The sequence below is a fragment of the Trematomus bernacchii genome, unplaced genomic scaffold (assembly GCF_902827165.1).
Source record: "Trematomus bernacchii unplaced genomic scaffold, fTreBer1.1, whole genome shotgun sequence".
Classification (NCBI taxonomy): domain Eukaryota; kingdom Metazoa; phylum Chordata; class Actinopteri; order Perciformes; family Nototheniidae; genus Trematomus; species Trematomus bernacchii.
Window position 1 is genome coordinate 962,662 of NW_022987567.1, and position 26,955 is coordinate 989,616.

Consider the following 26,955-nt stretch of genomic DNA (forward strand, 5'->3'; position numbering starts at 1 on the left):
TGTGTGTTCTCATATGGGAGGAGAGTGTGGTGGAAAAATGGGAGCTGTCAGTCAACCTAATGAGACCAACCTTCTCAGTGCACACACATACACACACAGAGCGCCATCGGGCCAGTGGAAGTGCCCTATAATTGGGTTTCCTTTCCAGGACAACAGACATGCTCACTGGATTAGATCTGACCATGGACGCCAATTCTCTCCATGTCTCCTTCTCTCTGCTTTTCCTTCTCTCTCGTGCCTTCTCCAACTGTCTCTTTTCCCATCCTCTTCATTTTCCCTATTCTACTGGCTATCTATTCTTTTATTTCTTAATGTGCTGCTTATCTCGTTCCCTCTCCTACTCTGACATACATGTATGGTGCTGTATCCCATAGCACATGTGTCTATAAATGGAATAGCATAGCAAGTATAATCAACATATTTAATGTGATTGTATTAAACCCCCAGTATGACCTGTTGTTGATGGATATCAAAAAGGGTAGGCTAGAGGCCCTTCCTTCATTTTTATTCCCACAACATCCCAGTAAATGTTTATTTGTAGGAAATACGATGAGATTACACTTTATTGATCCGAGTAGAAAAAAGTGATTTGATTTTTTTTCAACAGTAAATACAAGTACAAAATGGATTATCATTGTAAATACCCCAGGAGTTATGAAGGGGGCATGAGACAAGGAAGAGAGTGGGAGGAGAATGGGAAGCAGAGGAAAGACATTGGAGAGGAGAGAAAAAATAGGATGTGTGAAAAAGCAAAGGGTCACTTCTCTTTCTCACAGTTCCTTATGCAATCCCTGAGGAATGTTCACATCTCCTCTCTCTGCCCCTCTTATTGTCTGGGTTTGTGAAGAGGCTCTTGAGGAGTGTGTGCATGTGTGTATATTGCAGCACTAAGTTGTGAAGTGTGTGTGTGAGAGGGATAGTGAGTTAATTTTTCAACTTTTCTGCAACAACTATTCAGGATATTGTGAAATTCAACTTATTATATTACACTTTATATTTGTAAAATAGCCTATAAATAAATAAAAACGTGTTTTATTAATTTAGCTTCACAAGGATACTGATACCATTTACCAAGCTAGCTTACTAGCTAAACGCGGTTATGACCTTGCTTTATTAATCATCATCAAAAGAAAGGGCCAATGTTAGCTAGCCTGTGTTGGTTAGGTGAGTGAGAGAACATAGCTAATGTTAGCTGCTACTCTTAAGACTGTCTCGTACAACACAGCCTTGCTAGTTAGCTGGCTAGCTAGGTAGCATGTGCAGCAATGTTAAGCTACAGTAATCAAAGGTAGTTTTTGGTACTCTGCTGTGTTGGCATTAGAGGTTAGTTAGAAATTATACTAAATCACTTTTGAAATTGTGTTGCTTTAGCTAAAATGAGGCAGCTGGCTACATTGGATCATAGTTGTTAAGCTTTTAACAAATTAAAATGTTTATTGAGCACTCGAGTCTTAAAACTGCACCTTTTTTGCTTCATGTTTAGTTTTTTGTTGTTGTTTTTTAATATAAAACTATTTAAATAGGTTTAGGGAGCAAGAAACAATGAATTAGCATATTAATGCTATTGAAATACTTTGAAAGTCCAGGTGTTCTGCCTCTCATGTGGATTTCCTGCAATAATAGGCTACCAGGCCGACATCTCTGTGCTCTCCGGTTCATCGTCAAACATTCATGCTCACATATGCTGTTTACAATGAACAGACATATGGTGTTTATGCATAATATGATGACATTTCTCCAGAGTGAGGACATTAAGGGTTCATTATTTCACAAATAGACCAATTTGTGGTCATTCCATTTGGGTAGAATCTTAATTATTATAATTATCATATTATATCTTGGAGTTAGCGAATACAGTATATTTACGCCAACTTAATGGGACATGATTATGGTAAGGTAAATATTTAGTTGTTAGGAGTGGCAATGTGTTTGTGTATTATACCAATTCCTTTGTGTCTGGGTGTGTGGATGTGTCAATGAGTCACACACACATTGCCAACATTGAACACACTTTCTTCTTTAAAGCTCCAAACAGCTTAGTATACAATACATCAACCCTACAGACACAAGTCAAGCATCAACACACACACACACATCAAGCAACAAGTAAATATACATCACTCCATCACCACTGCCCCATCACACAGGCTCAGTCTTGCATTGTGAATGATCTGACAGCGTATTTTGGCAGCAACAGCCTCTCCGAAATGCATCTCGTCCTCCTATCTATCTCCCATCTCCCCCCTCTGCATTCTCAGTTCCTCCCCCCTCCCTCTAGTACGTGATATTGAGTGCTGCTAACACTTCTCCCTGTTTAGCCACTTGGCAACGCAGCAACTCATCCATCTCTCTGGAAGTGTTTATCTGTAAGCTGTTTGCTCCATATACTCTTCCACATATAAACATATTACGTATATATTCACATATATGTGCGCAGACACAAACACACACACACACACATACACAAGCACTAGTTCTGATAAGCCCTTGCCAACACTAACAATAATGCAACAGACATGTCTTAACATGAGTGTAAACATGCGCATACAAAGAAACAAATGTTTGGAGAAATATTTTCCCACACTGGTTTTCTTTTGTAGCTTTTACATCAAATGTAGGCACACGCACACAAGCAAAAAATATGAAGGCACATGCACAAATGTATATACATGTGTGGCTGAACTTTCACAAGCTTTTACGGCATAGACATTAGTATGCAAACATACACACAAACACATTAGAGTCAGGAAGGAATGCCGATAGAAGCTATGGTTTGTTACGCTTCTTAGACTTCTTATAAACAGTTTTAGCCTCAAAGACTGCACAAACATCTCTTATCGCACACATGTACACACTTTATACACTAAAGTATATGCACACAGCACTCAACGGGAACATGTAACGCACACACATGCTCGGATGACATTGTCATTGCATTGCACTAATGAAATTAAGCCTATAAATGTAGTGCTCGGTTAGGCTGATAAAGCCTGGACTTCCGGCCAAACAGATAGAGGGGGTGTTGGGGGGAGTGAGGCTGTGAAGGCAAACAATATGGTCAACGTTAAGACAGATTACAGGAAGACTGAGGAAGCGCGAAAGAGGGGATGTACGAGGGGGTTATTTGTCAGATCAGCCTCGATTTGCACATCCTCAAGAACTAAAGGGAAACTCCAATCGGAGGCTCTGTTACAGCTGGTGGCTGGCAAAGATTATATGGTGTTGAGGGGGGGGGTTTAATCAAATGACAGACTCTTCTGATCAGCCTTAAATATATCAAAAGTTTTAAAGGACAAGTTGGTTTTATTAGAACTTATTTTTGTAGTTTTACCCTGGTGTGTCATGTCCTTATCTGCTCTTCCAAAATGTTTTACAAGCATTGATAAAATACTTAAATTAAGTGCTTATCAACCAATATTTGAATTTGAGTACACAAACATATTCCAGTCTACACAATAAATAAACAATGTGTGAAGTTAGTACACTATAATACTAGTTTTTCAGAGATCCTGCTGCTCTAGATTCAGGCTGAATCACCTAATGTGTGTGTGTGAGTTTGTGTGTGCACGTGTGTGTCTTGTTGTACTGATGGACTGCAAAAGGCAACAGGCATGTCACTAAATCATTTAAGAGTTCAGGAGTAGAAAAAGCAGCACCCCTTATTTTTCCTTTAGACACAGGCCGAAGGCAAACAAACACACACACACACACGCACACAAAGAACTAGCCATAAATTACAGAGAGGCAGCAAATCATTCCCTCATGCACTCCCGTGACTCAAACATTTAGTTTGTTCTCTGTCGCGCTCTGCAAATTAAAGTGTGCACAAAAGGCTTTCAAATGTTGCCGTGCATTACATTGTGTTATAAAATGACGTGGCATTGATGCCAAAGCTCTCTGGGATAATCATCAATTATGCCACTGGTATTTTGCAAGCCTGTCTGAAGGTTGGTATGTGTATAGTGTGGAGGCTGCGGGGGCATCGAGGCTCAATCAATTCCACAGTGAAATGTAAAACGCCGCAAGTATAAACGGGTAAAGCAACTGACTTGACCTGTGCAGAAAATAATAATGAAAGGTGTGCTGTTAATAAATAAGCACTGAATAAAAAGTGTACACGGTAGGGCTCGGCTCAACCATAAAACATTAAAGGCTCAGGCTACCATTTCTATAGTGGGCACATAAATTATGACTCACAGCCCAAAGTTACTGAGGACATCATGAGAGGTCTTTTCATTATTCATTATGGTGGAACATTTCATATCCTTAGGGCCATAAGAGATGAGATATTGGGAGTACAGTAATCTGCTTGTTTTGTTAACTACATTATTATTAGATTGTATGTAAACTTACCAAAGTGTGCATTTACCTGATGTAAACTGACCACCTACTCTCTTCTATTGGCTCTTTAGGTGGAGCTGTCTGACAGCACCTCCCACACCATCACCGACGCCATTGCTGGGAAGGAATATATCATCCAGGTAACATCTCCTTTTAGCTGACTGACACATACTTCGGCCTTTAAAAAGGTATAGAAGAGTTTTATTAGATGCTTAAAATGTACCAATTACATTGTGTGCGACAGGTGGCCGCCAAGGACACAGAGATCGGAACATGGAGCGACTGGAGCGTTGCCGTCCATGCTACACCTTGGATTGAAGACCCTCTGCCGATCACTTCCACAACTGAAGTGGACTATACTACCGGTATGTAACAGCCTCAGTTAAAGCCTGTACCTTTCATTCATCAGGATCTCTGAAAACATTTTCTAATCCATTTGTTGAGTTGAGCTTTCAGTGATTTTCCAAAGCGTGAACCAAATCCACTTTACACAAACACAATATATGTTAATTTATGAATACAAATGCCCTCTGTATACATAAAATAACAAGTTCAAAGGTCATGACCCCATGAAAGGTAAAGGAACAAGGTCCAGAAACTACAATCATGTTAGCTGATGCTAAGCAGGTCTCATGTACACCATCTTGATTTAGCATGTTAGCACTCAAACAGTAGCTAATTAGGACCGTTGAGTTTAATGTATAATGATGGGGATGACATTAGATATGCAGGTATTTGGTAATTTACCTAATTATTGGACACCAATCTGTCCTGGGGGCATCATGAATGTAAATCTCATGGGGGCACGAGAGAAAATGTAAATAAGATTACCAAATACATTGTTTTAAAACCAAAATTGGGTGTCAATCCATCCATGGTAAGATGTTTTACTGGACGAGTGAAAACGATGACCTGCTGGTGGGTTTGGAGGGAAAAGGATTCATCCTCTGGGAACAATTAATGTTTTTCCAAGTGTTATGGCAACCCACCCAAAAGTTGTATTTCACTCTGGACAAAGGTGGTGGCTGCCACTGGATGCTAATGTAGCTACAAGGTTCACATTAGGGTAGAGTTAAGATAAGAAAAAGGCGAAATGCAAATAAGTTTCTAACAGCAGCCTAGTGTATGTGTATATATTGAGATGGCTTGTCATGAATAGTTAATGATATCCTAGCTCAAAAAGAGAGATAGAGTTACCAAGGGCTTACACTGTGAGACTTTATGTATGTAAAAATATTAAAATAGTATTCTTATACTGCTGTTTGGTTTTTATCAGTCTTGTAGTTCATCAGGTGAAGCAATAATTATGCTGATAATATTCCTATAATGTTTTCATCATTGTTCTTTGTGCCCACGGCAGTCACGCAGTACATTTCCCGAATCAGTTAGGTATGAAATTAAGTTTTGTTAATAACTTTCTTTATCATTAAATTGAGCAGACTATAAGCGTTTGATAGCCTTGAACTTTTATCACAGCCTATGCTAAAAGATCCAGCAGCCCCCAGACACACATCGACCTGAGCGCCTGAACGCAGCCTCAGGGAAACTGTGCCTTCTTTTAAAAAATGCTCACGTCCCTCCTGCATCCCCAGACTGGCTCGTTTTTACAATATAGCAGCTCCACACTTTCTAGATTTGAATTCTGCATTGGAAATGATCATATAACCTTAAAAACATTACAGGTTACTATATTCTGTGTTTCCCTTGACACACATACACACACAACTATCTCTGGGAATGATCTCGTTGGCAAGGATTGCTCTCTTCTCTAATTGAAATCCTTAAACGCATCACCAATGATCCCCGAATAACAAAACATCCATCTTCCAGTGCGCTGGAATAGCAAATAACAGATGGAAGGATACGATTTAAATGAATAAACACTGAATATGAGTGCTAATCTACACAATCACCAGTTGCATATCATCAAACACTTTGTGTTGTAGTATTTAAAAACTACACTGCAAAATGCGCTTTTGTGCTTTTGCACCTGTAACCACGCCCTGTTGTGATGTCACAGTGTACTTAACCCAACCCTAAGTGCACTCCTACATCATTGCATCAAGCCTTCAAACAGTGGAGCAGATTATGTTGCTCTTAAAATGTCCTGTCGATGTAAACATATATAGAGACAGACAACAGAGGTTTCATTATAAGGCTTAAACCCACCAATCTACAACTAAAAAAATACTGTTCATCAAACTTTTGGGTTTTTTTGTGGCCCTAATTTGCCTTTGATGCCACCTAATCTCTTGATTAGTTGAGATTTGTAGGCTTCAAATACACTGATCAATGCTGAAAAAAAGTGTGCTTTTGCATCTTGTATTTAAAGTTATCAGGTAACTATCAAAGTTAAAACGTTGCACACAAACAAAGAATTCCCCTAATTTATCATTGGACCAACACTATTGCATGTCCACGTATTGATAAAGTCACTCGAGTCTCAACTCAGAAAAACGACTTTTACTTAAGACTGGCAAAGGGGAGAAGAGCCATCGTAAAACTATTACTGACATTATCAACCCAATTTGAAACATTTAAAATACTTCATCTCGGTCTACCTGTTTCCTTCTCCCTTCCATTGACGTTTCTCAACAGTTTTACAGTCCACCAGTGACACCTGTGGGTCATGAGTGGCACTGCACACTGACCATCACAGTCAATGCTGAACGGGTGCGAGAGACACACAAACAGCACAAACAAAAGACACACATACAAATGGAACTACACACAGTACACACCTCCCTCTGATGACACACACACATTAACCTCGGTACACAGTGTATTATGCTTGTTCTGGGGAAAGCACAGGAGGTTATTGGGATTCACCTCATGCCTCCTCTCGATCCAGCTGGGGCTTCTCTGCTTCCCGTCCTTCTCTTCATGTTCTGTTCTCTCCTTCTGTCTTCTTTTCTAGGTCTCTCTTTCTCTATTCATCTCAATTCCTCATCTATTGATCAACCAGTGTTCTCAAAGGGACTTCAGGGTTGGTTGTAGATTTGCTGTTCATGTATTGTATCCCTCTGGTGTTTAAGATACCTGTTTTTATTCACATGTCCATAAAAAGAAAAATATACATAACCCCACTCTCTTATTGGACCGATTGTATTTCAAACACATCACCGGGGAAACAAGGATGATATTTTACTTCCTGTCCACACCTCGAGCGATAATCACCCAAACTGTAGTTCAGCTTTATTTTCAGCGGACCGGCTTGATCTACAAACTGACCAATATTTCTCTGTTGAATAGGAGCTGAACACACTTCCTCTGACTTATTGATTGTGTAGCTCACAGTCCAAACACGCTTTCCCTTTCTACATTTCCTCTCCATCTTGCCTCTGCCACATTTCCTCCTCCTTCTATTTTTTTTTTGTTCCTGTTTTTTCTGTGTTCATGCATCAGCGAGAACAGGTCGCACGTACCTCATGGGGAGTTGCACTTACAGGCCTGTTCTGCTTCCTGGCATCAACAGCCTCATTTCACTTCAAAAGGATAGCCCAGTGACAGACGGACGACTTTTTTCTAAATCCCATACTCAGTGATTGGACCATCGCTCGGCAACCACATTCCAGGAAGTAAAAAAGGCAGATATAGTTGAGGCTTTAAAAAGTAGCAGCCATCCTTAGAGCTGCCACCATCTCAGATATAGGTTTCTGCCTCGCCCCCTCTGTGAGACAGAAACTGGACACCGTCTAGCACCACTAGATATCACTTCTTATATCCTTCATGTCCCGATCTATTTATAAATGCTACGTTTCTGCTTAATAAGCAGAAAGCACCACGGCTAAATGTAAAGGTCCTTTTCTGCTGCATGCCGGCTCCAATTCATAAGGAAAACCATGACTTACTAGGACAATAATTCGACATAAGACAATATAAAATGTGAGATTTTATATCAGCTATCAGGGTTCTATCTGCCTGTTTGTATGCACATTTTCAATTTCAACTCTTTGCTGAGATAAAAACGTTGGTCTAATTATTTAAGTCAAAATGTAAAAGTGCAATTGAAAGAGTTAGCCTTAAATGATGACGTGGATAAAGCCTTCTACGTCCAATGAAGCCTCTGCTCCATTAAAGAGATGAAGAAGGCCTTTTTATTACATCATCTTGCATCAAATTGGCCCAACCTACTGCGTATTCTGATCAACAAACTCTTTATAATCACACAACAGAAGTTTATTAGAACATTTATTTGAGAGATTATCACAAAAAAGGCATAGCAGTATAAACACTTGGTATCTGGTTAGAACAAACCTATATTTCTGCAACAAAAAATGAAAGGTGCAAGCCTGTGAACAGAAACCATATCAGGCCTCAAGTAACTACAACTCCCAGGGTGCATTTAGATATCACTAAGGGGCAAGGGAAGGCTGAATTTAAGGATTTGTTGTAAACATTAAAACCATAGTCTTCAATGTTCTCTTTATTGTACACCCCCTCACTTCTCAGCCTTCCTGCTCCTTCTCTCCTCTCCTGTGTTTCTGTTCTGTTCTTCTCCAACTGTTGTTCGTTCGCTCTTCTCTCCCCCTCACTGTCTTGTCTCCCTGTCCTAAACTACCTTGTTACATCAACCTGCAGCCATAACTGTCTCTTCTCGCCTCCGTCACATTATGTCTGCATAATTTTGTGTTCCTCCATCGACTCCAAAGCAAATTGTTTTTCTGCAGGCAGGACTGTAATGCAGTGTGCTGCTGAACATGTTTAATGTGTCCTAGTTCTCTCTTTCTCTTTCTCTGGCTATTTCACACCTGGCTGCTTCTTCCCCACTTCCAACACCGTACTTCACAGCGGTCATTAATTAAGGAGAGGGGAATCATATTCACTCTCCAGTAACAGAAATGCTGCCGGTTCCAGACTGCAGGAGTGAATATCTACTGAGCAGCCGGCAGCTGTAGCTATATCCCTGTTTTATAAAGCCCTAAACCCTGATGTTTTTATTTGTCAAGCTATGTTAAACTAAAGCACTGAGAACAGCTTAAGCACATTTTCTGCTTATTTACGGCTGCCACAAGCTTTTAAGCAGAGCCTTTACACACGTTTCAACATACCTGTATGGGCTAGAAATATACAAGCCACTTTTTACTGTTTCTTTTAATTATTCTTCTTATATCCTCAATTTTTGTACTTTGTGGTTATTATTATTAGTTTTTTTTTTCCAATCCTTACAAATTTCAATTATTACTATTATTATTATTACAATTTTTGTATTATTATTATTATTTTTTTTTTTATTATTTATTATTACAATTTGTATTCTGTATTATGTGTTTTATTGTTGTGGGATTTTCCAGGCCTCAGTTGTTGTTCTTATACAGTAATGGGTTGCTTTGGTGATGTGCTGTATGATCTAAATATACAGCATGTGTAACAGGTGTGTAAATGTGTATATTTTAGTGTCCATATCACTGTGTCTTATCAGCAGTATATTAACTGCCACAGTTGCACATTCCCTCCTTTCTAACTTTATCAACCTCCACTCACTGCCTCCTTTCCCTCAGGGTTTTCACCTCATCCTCCCTTTTCGAATTTCCGTCTCCACATTTATCCGTCTATCTGTTTCGCTCCGTCTCTGTCCCTCTCTCCTTTCTGTTTCCCCGCGGCTTCAGTATGAATGAGATGTTCTTCTTTTTTTGTTGTCCGGCTCACTTCATAACTGCCTTGACAAGTCCTATATTGATTGTGTTTGCAGATTAGAATTGATTCCACTCTGCGCTGCATATTCCTTTCTGTTTGCTTCTTCCTGCTGCGATGAGCGCTTTTCAGTGTCCATTCATCAAAACGACATTTTAGGCGCTTCTCCCCGTAGGAACGAAAACGATTGTGCAACACTGTATGACCAAAAAATAAATAAATAGGAAAAATGAAAGTAAGGATTTTATGGAGCTCATTAAAAAATATGCTCAGTAAGGTTTATTGTGTTGTCTGTTTTCCTCCAGAAGCTAAGACCTCCCCCATCCCGTCCTCCAACGCTCCACAGAAGGCTGAGCATCCAGTGGGCGGCGCCGCCAGGCTCCTCACACACTTCTCCCCTTTGCTGCTAGGAATGCTGCTGCTGTTCATGTGGTGAGCACACACACACACACACACACACACACACACACACACATACACACACACACACTTACACAAACACCAACTTTAGTTAGTGAGTCTACAGCCCCTTTGAATTGATCATGGACTCAGTCATTCAGTCACATATTGGCAAGTCGATGCATGTCTATTGAACTCAAGTGCACGGTGTTTAATGGAACAAGAGCAATACTGATTGGGTGAGTTTGTTTTATGACCCAGCGGGGCATTTTTCTTCATATTTTTCTGCACAACCCCCTGAAGTGATTGAGGTAAAAATCCAATCCGAAGCTGTCGCATTTCATTAATTTCACACCTTTAACTGTGTGAATCATTCTGTAATGGTACGACTCCTGCATCACAACCAAACTCACTGTGAAAGGTGTGCAAACAAGTAGGGATTTTTGCACCTTATTGCCAAACAGCACCCCTGTAATAACACTTGGCGTTACCATGGCTACCTCCCCCCCCCTGAACACCTGCTGCTGGACGAGCCAGTGCAGGATGAAGCAGCCAGATTCAGTTGGAGGAATATGGCACATTTAGGCCAATTGTCCACCCGTACCCTTTACTACAGGCAGTCCAACGAGGTGTCTGTTATGTGCTGTTTATACGCAGTATTAGTGTTTTGTGATACAGGCCAACGCTACTTTATAATGCTACTCAACTATATATTCTCCTTTTTACTCCACTACATTTATCTGACAGCTGAAGTTACCATCTACTTTACGTGTTAAGGTTTTACAAAAAACAATAAAACACTTAGTTAGTGAAATACAATGCATAGTAACAGACTAAAGAGACATGTCTATACGTTTCTTGCATGGTGCAAACAGACTTCTTAAGTTCTCCCCCTCCCGGGCGGCTTTCCATTTTTCCTCCGAGCAAACATCATCATCACAGGACACGTTGCATTTTGTAGTCCAAATACTTTGATTGTTCCCTTGTCCTTTAAACACTTACATGTATTCTCTTCAATAACTGGGTATAGCTACAGGGGAAAACAAAGTGTTATCCTCTTCCTGTTCTCGTTCAACAGTAGTTGATGTGTTTCCTGTGTGCCTACTTTTTTCCTGGACAGTCATACAAAGTGGCAGACAGATTAAAGAGATTATGATTTTTGGGATTTCTTGTTTTAGTGCATGTAAATGGTCTGCTAAACTTAAAGTCTCAAATGTTTTTACTTCTATAACATAACCTGTCTTCTCTTACTGTGTTAATGTTTGCACCAAAGCACATATGGATGTATAAACCAAATTCTGATTTTGATTTAGATTGTTCTGAAAGAAATGTGTTGTTTTGATAATGTGCCTAATTTGTGCTTGTGTCTCTTTATCCCCAGATGTGAATGTCATCATTCCTGACGGGAGGAGTAGGAGGAGGAGGAAGAAAAAGAGGAGGAGGAGGAGGAGGAGGAGGCGTGTCTTTTTTCTATTTTGCACATGTTTCAAGGATACAGTGCATTGATCATTTCTGTCCATCACACAGTTACTCACCAAGATTACTTAGACATGAAACCAGACGATGATAATGCCATGGAGCATTTTTTGATAAATGGTGACAAAGAAATTCTTCAGAGGAACTTTTGAAAGCGGCTTCATCAACAGCAGCAGCAGCAGCAGCAGGAGCAGCGATATCAGCATAAACAGTCTTATATTTCCCCCTGGTGGCTCTGACGGGCCACAGCAGACTTTATTTGGGAATTCAGAGCAAGAAAAAACAACTCCTCACACGACAAAAAATATCTCCTTTTTTTATTATTGATCATAAATTCATTTTCACCCTTTTTTTCTCAAATTGCAGCACCGTACAGACAAACACACACATATATCGAGCATTCGTGCGTGTGTTTGTGTGTATAGCACCGTAGCAGTCCCCATACAGCTAAGTCATCATGCCAAAGACTCAACTTCACCCCCCCTCCCCCCTCACTTGACATAATGGATCCCAAACAACTCACTGAGCTTCCTGAAGCCTGTGTCTGCCTTCATCGTGGGTTCAAAAACCTGGAAGTTACGCGATTGATGTCCCACTTAAAACGCTACTTGGGACGAGTCAGAGGAAACCCCACTAAAAGTACCATTTAACAATAAAGAAGCCACACGGACACTCAATCTGACTCTGAATCTGCCAACGACTGAATCAAGCTGACGGAGCGAGACGTTTTTTTCCGACACGGGGACTAACACTTTGAAGACTTCAGTAACGTAGTGTGGCGTATTTAGACAATTAGCTTTACACCCTGCTTTCAGCGACTGGCAAAGAGGACCTGGATTGTAAAAAAAAAGAAATAAAGTGGATTTGAGACTGAACAAATCTTATCGCCCACACATTTGTTTCAGTTGGATGGCGAAGACGTTTATACGAGCTTCGTTGGTTTCCCATTCTGCTCCGTGCTGTAAAATACAATAACCCAAAACAGTTTGCTTTTTAAATTCCGACAAACATCGCAGTTTCCAGTAGCCAATATCACCAGTTAATTCTTATGTTATTCAAAATGGAATATTGATGTGTTTTATTGTATTTTTTTATCTTATGGACAAATAATACCAAGACACATATAGGATTTTAGTTTTTTTTCTCAGACATTCATAATGGCTTAATTCTCCTTGATCCTATTTTGTAAACTATGATATGTAACTTTAACATTGAACAAAAAGTTTATTATTTAATTATAATAATAATGTATGTATTAGCAGTAGAATGTCGTAACCTGTACCTGCGGGGTCTTTTTTATAGATGTATATACAATGACAGGTTTCAACCATTAAATGTGACCATTTCACAATAAATGATGACACACTGGCCTCACACTCATTTCTCCTTCTGAACCGATGTACTGTGAACGCAACATGGCTGCTGTTATTTCACCGCGTGGTCCAGAGTATTATCTCCTGACAACGCTAGATGAAGGTCAGGTGTCAATGGAGGGGCTAAAAGGCAATATTTTTAAAGACATAAGTATAAATCCATTTGCATTTATTCCTAAATTCTGCCTCACTTTGGCTATAGTATGGTTTGGGTGTGATGCTTCTCTTCACAATATAACCATTGATTTCCTTATGCCACATCTTTTAGAGGTCGCCTATTATGCAAAGTAAATGTTTTCCTCCTGATCCATCTATTTAAAAACCTGTCTGAAAATGAGCCAATCAGATTTGGCCACATTGTGACATCACAACAGTTTTTTGGGTTGGGCAACCATTCGCCAATCACCAACCAAGGTAACACCCGCCCACCTTATCACCTGAATCTCCTCCTAGAGCACCATTGTGTTTTTTTAACCAATCACTTCACAGAGGGATGTGGCCAACAGCAGCTCATTAGCATTTAAAGCTACAGACACAGAATCAGCTCTTTTTAAACAGGGGTTTATGGCATGCTACAATGCACGATCTGTTTGGTATTTGGAGCCAAACACTTCAGAGACATGTTTTGTATATATCTGAGACCTATAATTTATTGATTAAGAAGAGTATAATAGGGGACCTTTAACAGTCTCAGGTAGTGCATACAGATGCTAACTGAGAAAAGCACTGATTTATGCAACTATAATAAGTTTATAAGTAAGGGTTGAAATTAAACTGCATACTTTTCACTTTAAGTACAAACTGCAGCTGGCTCTGCAAAGTACTTATACTGTACTTTGTGTATACAATTGGGACATACTACTTCATCATTACATTGCGCCTTGAACTTTGACCCTCGTGGTCATACTGTACATTCGTCATATCATCTGCCTCTGATCTCCGAGCCTCCAATCGATGTGATGCATCTTCCGCTCTGCAGAGCATTGTGGGTCAGAAAAGCACGCTGTTATGTTGGCCAATTCGACATACTATTTATTGAGACATACTACATGTCTTTTCTGGAAACAGCCATTTAATGGGCAGATATATTTTCAAAAGGTAAAAAGAAAAACTGCAGATTCTTCACCTGATTACCTGGACATGTGTGTGCCTCTTGGATATGTAAAGATCTTTCTAAACGTTATAGAATAATTCCACGATATGATAGCTACACAGTCTTACTGTGAGCTAAATGTGTTTTTCTCTCCTAAATAATTGAGGCTTACTGTAAGGGGGTTTAGTTTAAGAGTTGGTGATCATCTATCTGCAGGTATTTGTTACCTGACATCCCCTTGTTCAGATCCAGGCAGTTAACTTTCCCAAATGAACGCAGTGTCAACATTCAGCCCTCACATTACACTTGGAAATGAGAACAAAGGAGCTATACGGTGGTTCCCAACTCTCCTTTGGACCTTTAGCTCCCGCTCTCAGTGCCTCCCTCCCCTCCTTAATCTGCCTCACGGTCTCTCTTCCTTCTCTCGAGCTCTCTTTCTTCCAATATTCTGACAAGTCCTGGCAGGCTGACGTGGAGCGCGAGGACAAATCAATACACCATCTAACAGCTGTCAGCTGGAGTCCTCTGTGTGCAGACGGGAGTGTATCTGCAGCTGTGGGCATCGCATTCATTACTCTCTCCTTTCTCTCCTTGCTTGTACTGGCCCGTCCCGTGTCGATGAGAACCCAATTAATATTTACAATGACGGGGCATGACATGAACAAGGAGGGTAAGGAGACCTCGACGTAAGACAAGTGAGGACACGTCTTGCATTGTAATTCTTGTCCTATGTCTTTGTAACAAATCTGATTAAAAAACGTCTTTACTTTATGGCTCATAAATAGCATAATAGGAACGGATATTTCAACATGCACCCACAGTGTGACCACATGATCTATAGGAAAGACTGTGTGTGTGTGTGTGTGTGTGTGTGTGGTGTGTGTGTGTGTGTGTGTGTGTGTGTGTGTGTGTGTGTGTGTGTGTGTGTGTGTGTGTGTGTGTGTGTGTGTGTGTGTGTGAGTAAGTAAATGCCACTCAGAGCCTGTCAGTTCCAACAGCCTCGCTCTGCTCTAATGACCAGCTTGACCTTTCCCTGATAACCGGCTGAATGACACCATCTCCCCTCTCTCTCAATCCGGCCCCCGCCTCTTTAAACACTCGCTGCCTCTCTACCTCGCTCTCCCTCACTGTTTGCTATGTGTGTTTTTCCCTCAGTGTCTCCATTCACAGTGGATCAACACACATATACTTTCACTCCATGCTTTTTTTGGAGAGTTATTTCAGTTTTAATACCACATATATATTAACTCATGGGCGTTGTGTTTTTTTTGGAACTGAAAATATCTCAAAGATACATTTGTTTAATCCTAAAAACTATTTCATTTACACAGCAACTAATTATTACCAACTAACCGTTGTGCCACCTCGCTATAGCTTATTTATGTTAAATTACTGTGTGGCATGATCTAGATAGCTACGGCTAGTCGTTATAATTTATTGAGAGCACCATACAAATTATGTTAATTTATTCCATCCTTGACATTATTGCTGGCCTGTTTTAATATAAATGTAAAGACATAGCAAGGGGTCCCTGCCACGTCTCTCTTTCAGTTAAGGTGATCCTGAAAAGAACCCTGCATTAATTACATTAACACATTTGGCTTGGTTTGTACGCGTGTGCTCTTGTTTATCCAACACTTTACTTTACTCAAATCTGTTCAAACATAGTTCTTTGTTGCCATACACACTGATGAGAAATGTGTTTGGATTCTTCCAAAACGTAGCTCCCTCTGTTTGAAATGTATCAGTGGCCACTTTATAAGATGATCTGTAAGCGATGCGAGAGGCAACTCTAATGTCTCTTAAATCTATGACATGAGAATTAAACATTTTGATTGAGTGGTATTAAAATGAGTGTTTGAAAGAAATGAAAAGGAAAAAATACATTTATCTAAACTGACACATTTAAAATGTTATTCCTATAAAAAATTAATTCACTTCAGGAGTTTTATTGAATCCTTAGTTTGGCCACAGGAGGGCTGCAGAGGGTCCCTCTGTGCGCTGTCTGTGGTGCTGAAACATTCTCTCTCTCTCTCTCTCTCTCTCCTCTCTCCCCTCTCTCCTCTCTCTCTCTCTCTCTCTCTCTCTCTCTCTCTCTCTCTCTCTCTCTCTGCCTGTCTCCATGGTGCTGAATAATTCAGATGCATGGTATATCCCACTTCTCTGATTTCATATCTCCTCTGTCCTCATGTGACCTGGAAATCAATTGAGTCCACCATCAAGATGCTCCTGTTCCTTTGCTCTGTGCATAAGGGATAGGTGGAGCAGGATATCAGTGTGTCATGCTGCATTAGTAACTCTTCACCGGTGTTAAAGTATATAATGACAAATTATCAGTCTCTTCTTGTATCCTCCATCACCTCTCATATAAAATTAGACCTGAAAGGACTGCTAATAAAAAATAAAACCTTTTGGTAGACATCCTGCAGTGAGCTCGAAGAATACTGATGATGTTTGCCTCTCAAATCAACAAATCACTCCACCAATTGCTTGTCAGCCTTTAACAACAAAACACAAAGTCGATTATTGGGAGTTTAAGTGGTGATTCCCGTGATCGCATTGAACCTATCACTCTTGTAGAGAACTGACCAAAATGCCAAATAGTTGTTGTTTTAAAGCATTTCTGATACTGAAAACACATCTTTTCAGAAGTGCATCAGGGAATTTAGTTTCAAAGTTATCTGAACAAAGGCAGGCATGTCTTTCCAGGTACAAAGCAACTGTGGACATCATTCAAAGCACAGGAATATAAAAAGTTGATCAAAGAATGTTGAGCTCAATCAGACAATGAGCAAAAAGCTTGCAAATCTCACTGAATACAACGTCAAAGGAAACAAGCTTACACAGAGAAAAATCCAACCACTGATTGTATTTGAATTTCCAAATGGATCCCTAATGAGAAAATCATTTTCAACAAAAACAACCAAGCTCATTAAAGACACCCCATCAAAAGAGATTAAACTGATATGCTCTTAGATCTTTATTTGAGACAAAATTGGATTTTACATCAGTGGTGAAATTGAAAAGCATGGCAGGTCTGACCCACTATGTAGAGGATTAGCAAGTATTATATTTGAAATATGGGAGCCAATAATATCCCCCACTCAAGGTTTTAATATGATCATTATTTCATATTCATAACATAGAAATACTCATTTAAGAAATAACCGTTTGTTATTGGTTGGTCCTGAAACTGCTGAAGAGAATACTGTTTATTTTTTAAATGTGTCATCTCTTTTATTTTATAACTTTGAAGGCTAGCAATGCAGTGTAGTGTCTGCTTTCCGACACAGTTCGAAAATGTCCTTCTCTAGTTACAGTATGATGTTTACAGTGTTCATTGCCCAGTCATTGGTTTTCATTCTGTGGTCTCTACCACCTTCTAGTGACGCTCCGAGAAACTGCAGCCACTAAGAGTGTACTGTATCTCTGTAAATGCCTTGCTCCAATGATGCTGCTGTTATAAAAACACATGTTCTCAAATACAAAAACAATACAGATTATCTACCATCTACTTCATTGCAAAACACTATTGAATAAGTCTTTAACCGAACCATTTGCTTTATGTGAATTACATCACAATGAAGAGGAAAAACTATTTAAATGTAATTTGTATCAAATAGGTAACACTTGAAGGTCAGACATGACATTTATGTCAGGCTCTTTAACGTAGCAGCGATGCTAGAGTGCTATTTCAACTCGATATATGTGCCTAACACATTACCAGTCAACTCTTTTACACCACTTTTTTTTTAACTCGTCATTTCTGAAAATATAATGATAAGAAAAAATGCCAGTGTTGGTGTTCTTTCATACTTGCCCCTTTTTTCCCGTCATCATACTTTCTGAAATGTCTTAAAGCTCCCATGTCATGCTTTTCCGGTTATTACCCGTCCCCTTGTGTGTTATGAAGGTTTTTATGCATGTAAACGGTGTGCAGAGTCAAAACCCTCAAAGTACACCCTGTAGCGAGTAAAACTCTAACACAGAAAATACCTCCCCAAAACGCCTCGTTGGAGATACGTCACTGCCCATTTGAGTCTTCCATTTAGTTCCGGGTACCGCCTGATGTCATGCGGTACCCGGAACGAAATGGACCAATCCCGAAGAGCTATGGCCACACCAGCAGCGTCGTGTTCCTCCTCCAGAGGTTCGAAGAACCGGCATTTCACAGACGAAAGCTTCCAAAACATTGCCCAGTTTGAGGCCGGATATGCACAGCTTGTTTGGACCGTTTGGAGCAGGGGAAGATCTGGGTATACAACCTGTAAGTTTGCATTGTTATTTGTGTATTTATCAAACAAGACTGTTTAAATGTGTAAACTGTGTTGGACTGCTAAGCCATTGACACAGTGCTAACTAAGTTGCTAGAGTTTCCATATATCAACTCTAATATCAGCAGATGGCCTTGCATACATGTATCTCATAGCAGGAGAATGTCTGCATTCACACACAAAATACCTATTGACAGTATACTCCGGGTGATTTGCCGGTCAGTCGCGAAACGTAATTACATTATAGCTGGCGTAGCGATCTAACACACGGAGCTAGAGCTAGTTTCGGTCAGAAAAACATTTTTGTGATGCTACGTTGCTAGCGTTTAAATATATCAACTACAATGTCAGCAGATGGCCTTACATGTTTGTCATGGCAGGAGAATGTCTGCAGTCACACACACGGAATACTCATACAGTATACTGTACTGTGATTTACCGTACATTGTGACCGTACATATACTGCATGTAGCTAACGAGGCTAGCTGTATGCTAGCGCAAAACAATGTATTCATGCAAGTTACATTGTATGACCGAACGTAGCAGAATACCCGTATACGATTGCAATTATAAACACGTTATTGCTAGCCTAATATGAACCACTAGCTTTTGTTCATAGTAGTTTTATTACACTGCATTATAGTTGCCTTTCCTCCAAGCTAACGTTCATATCGTGTTAGCTACCAAGGTAAACAAAGCTAGGTTAGCATATTAGCAGGCAAGCTGTTCATTACACAACTACTACTAACGAATCTAAAACAACTAAGTTTCTCTAATATTTTGTGATTTGCATTTGATTTCGTCCAGCCAGATCCTGGCGGACAATCCATGACGGGGAAGGGATTCTACTACTACTGAGGGTGCTAAAAGGCACCGCACCGACTGTGCGCAGGCAAGATGCGAGGAGGAGGAATGGATGATATACCGTGTATATATGTATATTTATGTTCATTTTGTACATTTCTAAAAATAAAGTTTAATGGAAATACTTAGTAGGCCTATCCTTTCTTCCCTGAATTCATATATAGCAAACCATGATTTGATTTCTCATCAAACAGTAGTAGTTATAACGGGTAAAAATAACTTACTCTTTGTTATGAGAGTAGCTCGTAGGCCACAACGGAAAGACAAGGAGACATACACGAGTTTACAAAACCACGGCACATTTATTGTAGTAAATGCAGAGACAGGTGGTCGAGGGGAGAGGGTCGCTCAGTTCGTCCTTCTGCAGCCGCTTTGGAGAGAGACTCCGGGCCGCTGGGATTAATAGCACCGGCTACGGAGGTGTCCGTGATCGCGCTGATTACCCTCTTCAGCTCCACCCCACCGTAAGACAAAGGCCCTGAGGCCGTCACACTCTTCTATAACAACAGTTAAAAATATATATGTATATAAAATATACCGCTGTACCGACGCCATGATAAGACTGATGTTACGCTGAGAGCAGCCGGGAAAAGCACTGACATGGGCGCAGCCTCTCTGGTGGTTGACTAATCAGAACGAGTGGCCGAGCTGACCAATCGGAGCACACTAGGCTCACAGGGAGGGGAGGGCAAGAGCTCCAACGAGTCGTTTAGTGGAGAAAGTGAATACTGCTGAATACACATGCTTGACAGAGATGCTGTATGCGAAACCAATGTGAGTTTGGAAAATTGCACAGTATAAATCTATTTTAGTATACCTCAACAATGTAATTATGATCAGTGGAAATGGCCATGACATGGGCCCTTTAATAAGAAATAAAACAATAGATTTCCCTATTTGCTGTTCAGCTCATGCCCTCTAGGTGGCAGCAACGCGACATAGCAGCCTGCTCACACAAACACCACAGAAGAAGAGTGAAGCCTGGAGGACCGGTCGGATAACCAATGCAGGGCATGGGGTGAGTAACGATATATGTATCAACCGGCTGACAAAAATGACCGTAAAACCATTTAAACCACCGAAAATACAGTTAAAACAAACGTTTTAATGGTAAACGAACGATGTCATGTTGTGTAATTCACTAAATAGCAGAGCTAATCGTGACAGCTGCTGCCGCCTACACAAAGCAGCATCTCGCTGTCTCTGTTAGCCGTTAGCTCCCACCTACTGTCATCGTGATGGATGATATTGTAGCTCTGTAACAAAAGGTTATACAACATGTCTTTATTTACTAACGTCTTGTTAACGTCAAACGAATAAAAAGTGAATTGGCTTGATTAACCATGCTGACGTTACACCAGAGAACACCGGTTGCTAACAGCAGGTGACAGAAATAACTAGCTAGCTAATTAAACATTCATACTCTGGGGCATTACATCACGTGTTTCTTTTTTCAAATGCAAGAGACTGCAGCTCGAGATACACTCGGAGAGACTGCTCGTGGACCTGTCCTACATTTCTCTGTATTGCAAGAGAGACACAGACCTATTTCCGTGTTCCCTCTGGGGTTAAAAACACGGAATGTCTCTCAGATGAACGCTGTGTTTGATGGGGAGGAACCAGAGGAGGGGCAGGCTGTCTCTGGGGTCTGTTCTGGTTATTCATGAGGCATTTACTCAAGTAAAAGTACAAATACTATGGTCATATAGTACTCCACTACAAGTAAAAGTACAAATGATATGCTGTTAAAGTACTCCACTACAAGTTAAAGTACAACTACTATGGTCCTGTAGTACTCTACTACAAGTAAAAGTACAAATACTATGGTCTTACTGTATAGTATTCCACTACATGAAAAAGTACAAATACTATGGTCCTTAATTACTCCACTACAAGTTAAAGATACAAATACTATGGTCTTAAAGTACTCCACTACAAGTGGAAGTACAAATACAAAGCCTTATAGTACTCCACTATACTTATGTAAAGTACAAATATGTCAATGAGTACAATGCTTGAATAAATGTACTTAGTTACTTTCAACCACTGGCATTGATGTTGATTAAAAATAAAAAGGGACATTCAGATTAGGATTGCTGTTTACAGTGTTACTGTTTATTATTAAAAATGTTTGTGTTAAAAACATTCAGTTGTTTATGAATTCTTTATATTGAATAATGAGACACCATGAACAGTGATACAGTTATAAAGATGAACATTGTGAATGTGATACAACAATGTTAAGCTATTTATTATGGTGGAGGGTTGTTCTGCCCAATTGTCCTTTCTATTGCTCAATCTGTGGTCTAATGATAGGAGCAGAATATAGAGAGAACATCGTGCCTTTGGGATGTATCTGTACCAAGCACAGTTAGTGTGATGAAGAAGCAGCACACACAACAACCTTTCACTGGTTTTAGTCATAATTCAAGCTCATTAAGGTTCATTTGTTTGTTATTTAACAACAGGAGGCTACACACATGTATATGTGTATACATATGTAAACCCATCTTTTCTTCGCCTCTTACATTTCCCCTCTCTTCACCAGGCTACCTGACTCTTGCTGACCCTCAGTGACGATTGGCCCACTCAGCCATCAGTCAATATGCAAGGATTCTACTCCAAGCTGGACGCGGTCCCGCTGCTGGGGGCGGGGGGCCTGGGGGGGGAGGGGGGCCCCGCTCCCTCTGAGTCTGGCTGTGGAGACGGAGAAGGCTCAGGCCCTGCTGCAGACCTTTAGCTCCGCCTCCCTGCTGGCGTCGGCAGGCCTCGGCATGTTCTGTGTGGTGGCGGACCACGGCCTCCAGCTGTCCGTCATCCAGAACCACCTGTGGCTGCGCGCCGCCCTGGACAACGCCACGCACGGATTGGTGGGGCTGTGGTCGTGGGCCGTGGTGATTGGACTGAGGAAAAAGAGCGACGTGTACGAGGTGCTGCTGGCCGGCCTGCTGGCCTCCATCATCGACCTGGACCACTTCTATATGGCGGGGTCCCTGTCACTCAAGGTAGACCCGCCCCCTGCTGAGGGCTCTTCTGCATGTTTAAGACTAGAAATGTACCACATTTGGAAAGTGTGCAATATAATTCATAGGAGTTTTGGAGAAAATATCTTATTTAGCAATTCTTTACAATAAAGTATAGGATGACTTTTTATATTTGTATTACAAACAATGCTCTGACTTTTTTATTGAAGTTCTTCAACTTAGTATAGTAGGATTTTGTATGAAAATACTAATGACATGCTATATAATTACTTTTTTTATCATATGTTAAACAAAATACTCTAAAGGGCTAGCAGTAAAACAGTGTGTAAAGTCAGTCAACTTTATTGTCAATCTTTCAGGTTGTGTGTACAGACAGAAAGATCGAAATACCGTTATCCCGTGGAATACAAAATACAAATATATGTATAAACATATATATATATAGACACATTTATACATATGCACACATTGAAGACATAAATAAAATCACAACAATCAATAAATACAAAATGAAATTCAAATGATGTGTTTCTGCTGAAGTACATCCAGAGATACTTGATCTTAACTCCCTCCCTCCCTCTTCCTCCAGGCGGCCGTCTCCCTCCCCCACCGCCCCCCCCTCCACTGCTCCTCCATCATCCCCGTCCTCTGTCTCTCGCTGCGCTTCCTCATGTGGATCGGACGCCTCAAAGACGCCTGGTGCTCCCTGCCGTGGATGCTGTTCATCTCCATGGCGACGCACCACGTCCGGGACGCCGTGCGCCACGGCCTGTGGGTGTGTCCGTTTGGAAACACGGCCCCCCTCCCCTACTGGCTGTACGTCAGCACCACGGCAACGCTGCCCCACCTGTGTTCTGTGCTCATGTACCTAACAGGGACCAGGGACGTGATCTCCACCAAACACGGGGTGGCCATCGATGTGTAGACCTCCTCCCTGATTGGTTGGTGATCTGCTAGGGATACAAGATGTTCTCTGAGACGACTTTTAGATATTGGAAATTACTGGAGAAAACATTTGAAGGATGAACTTGTTTTTTCAGCTTATTGGAGAGAAATGTTGGCGAAGAATCACATTTTATTTCACCCAAAAGGATGAGAAAACTGTCACTAGAACAACAAGATATGGGTTTTCTTTGGAGTTGTGTATAATAATTGGCTTTTTCGAAAAAGAGTGTATGTGCCCAGTATGGATTTAGCTCTTTATGGTATGAAACGATCAGGATCCTGATACCTGTCTCCTGTGCTAAATGCTAACGGAGTGACCCTTTAAACCTTCGTCATATCGTTCTGCAGAGGCGTTCCCGCTCTCTGGTCATCTTCAGGACCTGAACCCTAACCACTATCACGTCCTGTCCTAAGAAGGAACACTCAAGGAAAAGTCAACCAAAGTTCAGCCCCCCCCCTCTCTCTCTGACACACCTGTTATCAGTGTCACTCTCACCCCGAGTATGTTCTTCCACTGTGCTTTTAAAACTGTTAATCTGCCATAGTAGTGAAGTTTAGTGTATCGTACGTTCATTGTAGAGTTTTAAAGGAACAGACACACCTTTCTTCTCATGGCTCTGCCTCTACTGCTTGGATAATGTTCACTCAAAGATAAGTTTTCCTAGAAGAGCCCAGAAGTTTCCGTGTCGGCCGTGGATCAGGATGTTGTTATGACTCTGTTTGTTTCCAACATGTGCGGCCTCTAGTCTTTTGACTTTAGGGTAGTTGGATTTAACTGAGGGAAAAAGCTCCTTTCTGTAGGTTTCATTCTTACCGTTTCAAACGTCCACCTTGTGTTTGCTTTTTGACAGATTTGGCTCCACTGTGGCAGCGAAAGCTAAGAATGAAATGACTCTTTTGTATTTTATAATGTCATGGCTATGTGACCTCTATATTTGACATCAATCATAAAAAGGCTGAGGGACCCGGAGATATGCTGGATTCATATTTTTGAAGTTTTAAACATTCAAGTGAATCGTTTGTTCAACGGTGAGTCCAACGCTAGTAATATCTTTATATTACTTGTTGATTTAGGTGCATTAACCTGCTGTATAGGGTTCTATTGCAGTTGTTGTAATGCTACTGTGATGAAATGATTGATGCTGAAATGTAGTGGTGAAGCCATGAGTAGTAGAAGGACATTTATTTCAAATATGTATCGTGTACAATCATTTACTAAGACAAAAAACATTTAGAGGTAGGAAGTCATTACACTGCTTTAGTTTCATTCCTTAACAGTATAGTTTACTGTATTATACATGATGCATTATATGTGGTAACAGAGTGGATTTAGTGACTTTTAGGGACTTATTCAAGTTATTTGTCATTTTCAGTGTAAAAGGGATAGTGGACTCCTCAAGACATAAGTCTGCTTCTATCTTTTTGAATTTGGACCGAGTTGAAGTTAAGTTTAATCACTTTTATCTCATATCGGCTACAAAATGTTAGCTTCTTTTTGTTTGTGTGGAGTGGCTGGTGACTGTAAGGTCGTAGTGATGCTTTTTGTCCACTAGGGGGCTGCAGTGAGCTTCAAAATGTGTCCTTTGGAATAAATCTGGTCTTAAAGTTTGAATAATTGCACAGAAAATTCCAAAATGCACTGAACTTCAGAAAGTTACTTTATGGCTGCCATCCCGTTTTTGTTGCCAGTGTCATTTTAAAGTAAAATAATTTATTGTTGCTGCTTATGGTAAACTTTATTTATGCAATATTAAGTTGAATTTTGCACAATTTCATTTATTTTTATTTTAAATTATTTTTTATATATGTTGAACATGTTTTTATGACAAATGTCATTAGTATTAAAGTATAGATGGTTTTAATGTAGTGTCCTTTCTTTCTCAATAAAGTATATCCTGTGTATATATCCTGTGTTTGTGAATTAATATATGCTTGCTAAATTATATTATGACTTTTTAAACATTTGTAATGATGATTTTCGTGGCATACCAAATATCTTAATCTAGATGTCACAGCAGGGGTTGTTAAGGTTTATAAGCAACCTTTCCATACCGAAACAAAATAAACATATCAGATAACTAAGTTTGTTACTGTGTGTGACTGCGTGTGTCAAGTTCTGTACATCTACATGCATCGCTAAGCCCAAAAGAACTTATTCCTCTTTAATGGCGAACAATGCGTTGCCACGGTAATGCGTTCCAAGAACCTCACAAGTTACGGCGTCTGGCTGGCGAGGTATTGACATTTAGCAGACCAAATATGGCGGTGATCTGGTTAACCTGCTCAACAATAACTTCCTACTTATCCAACGTGTGAGGTTCTAAAAAGTTTTGACCATTTACAGCAGTTTATTATTCCTGACAAGTGTGCAAAACAAGTTTTTAAGCATGCTAAGGAGGACTCTCAAAAACGCGATTCATTTTGGTGAAAATAATATTATAGTAATCCTGGCAATTTCTAAAGGTTTTTCTCTCGGGCTCAGGCCCTAAAAAGATTATGTATTCTCTAATGACTACATGCGAGGACAATGAGTGCTTTTATAAAAGGTACGTACTATGGGCACTTATCAGGGCTTTAGGAGCATGTAGTGGTGAATGTGTTCTATCTATTGTGCCGAGCTGTTTCTGCTAATTGGGAACATCCTCAATTCAGCTGGAAGGAAGCAGTTGGTCTGAGTCAGGGGTTGCAATTCCACTGCATGAAGATAATAAATATGGCAAATGTTTTCCTTGTCTTCAGAACTCAAACTGGATACCGAACGTGTTTTCCACAACCACACCAGCAGACAGAATGCATGACAACATGTTTGCCAAATGGGAAGTGGAGCCAGGCAACTCAATTCCAGTTAGATCTTAAAAGAGTCTTTCATAAAGACAACAAAGGTCGGCTTAAACATTTGAGAAACATCAGACTCTGTCACAATCAGACAATGGCAGCTTACAGACAATAAACAGCCGGCTTCAGGGGAAAGTGCTCCAGTACCATGGCCTGAGAAAGACAGTTTAATCCTCTCAACCACTAGTTCAGAATAATTGCAGTTTTTCAATTTGTTAAATGTTTGTGACATCACATATTTGCAGACGTAAATCGGATGAATACACAAAAGACAACCCCAAAGGGCTAACAAATGTGATAAAATAGTTTTATTTCACAGACATATACAAGGAAAGGAAGAAATAACAGCTTATGGTGAAATCTGTGGTACACATATAGAAAACACTATGGCCCTTTCTCATGTCTTCAAATGTTCCTCCTCGACTCCTATCCTCGAGACTTAGTCCCGCCCACAGGAGATGCGAGCGGAGGAGCCGAGGAGGGGAACCGAGGAGAGAGGAGGGGAAGCAGCAGGCGGTTAGAGAAATGAGAACTCCTCTCCTCTGAGCGGTCATTTTAAAGAGACGTCCATTAATGATGACAGGAGGCACAGCAGCACTCTGTCTGATGGACAGATGTGTTCATGGTCATTTACTTTTAATTCATTCACAGTGCGGTATAATGAGACAATAACAGGCTACAGATGCGGACATACACACAGACACACACACACATATGTATATATTTATATAAATATA

The 26,955-nt window shown here is 40.4% G+C and overlaps 2 protein-coding genes across 5 annotated transcripts in view; both read left to right on the forward strand.

Moving 5' to 3' along the window:
- Nucleotides 1-13,218, forward strand: part of cntfr (ciliary neurotrophic factor receptor) — a 219,461-nt gene extending 206,243 nt beyond the window's left edge. For 3 of the 4 annotated variants that reach the window (XM_034125970.1, XM_034125971.1, XM_034125968.1), the window contains 4 exons: nt 4,413-4,481; nt 4,586-4,706; nt 10,281-10,407; nt 11,756-13,218. In XM_034125970.1, the coding sequence (XP_033981861.1) occupies nt 4,413-4,481; nt 4,586-4,706; nt 10,281-10,407; nt 11,756 (318 nt within the window). In that variant the 3' untranslated portion in view covers nt 11,757-13,218. The remainder of the gene's footprint in view (nt 1-4,412; nt 4,482-4,585; nt 4,707-10,280; nt 10,408-11,755) is intronic. The other variant, XM_034125969.1, reaches the window with a different exon arrangement.
- An 8,789-nt stretch (nt 13,219-22,007) lies between these two features.
- On the forward strand, nt 22,008-25,287 carry tmem267 (transmembrane protein 267). The gene is given in 3 exon segments (XM_034126061.1): nt 22,008-22,125; nt 22,127-22,459; nt 23,028-25,287. Coding segments are annotated over 3 exon segments (735 nt in total). The 5' UTR covers nt 22,008-22,059; the 3' UTR covers nt 23,364-25,287.
- The last annotated feature ends 1,668 nt before the right edge of the window (nt 25,288-26,955 follow it).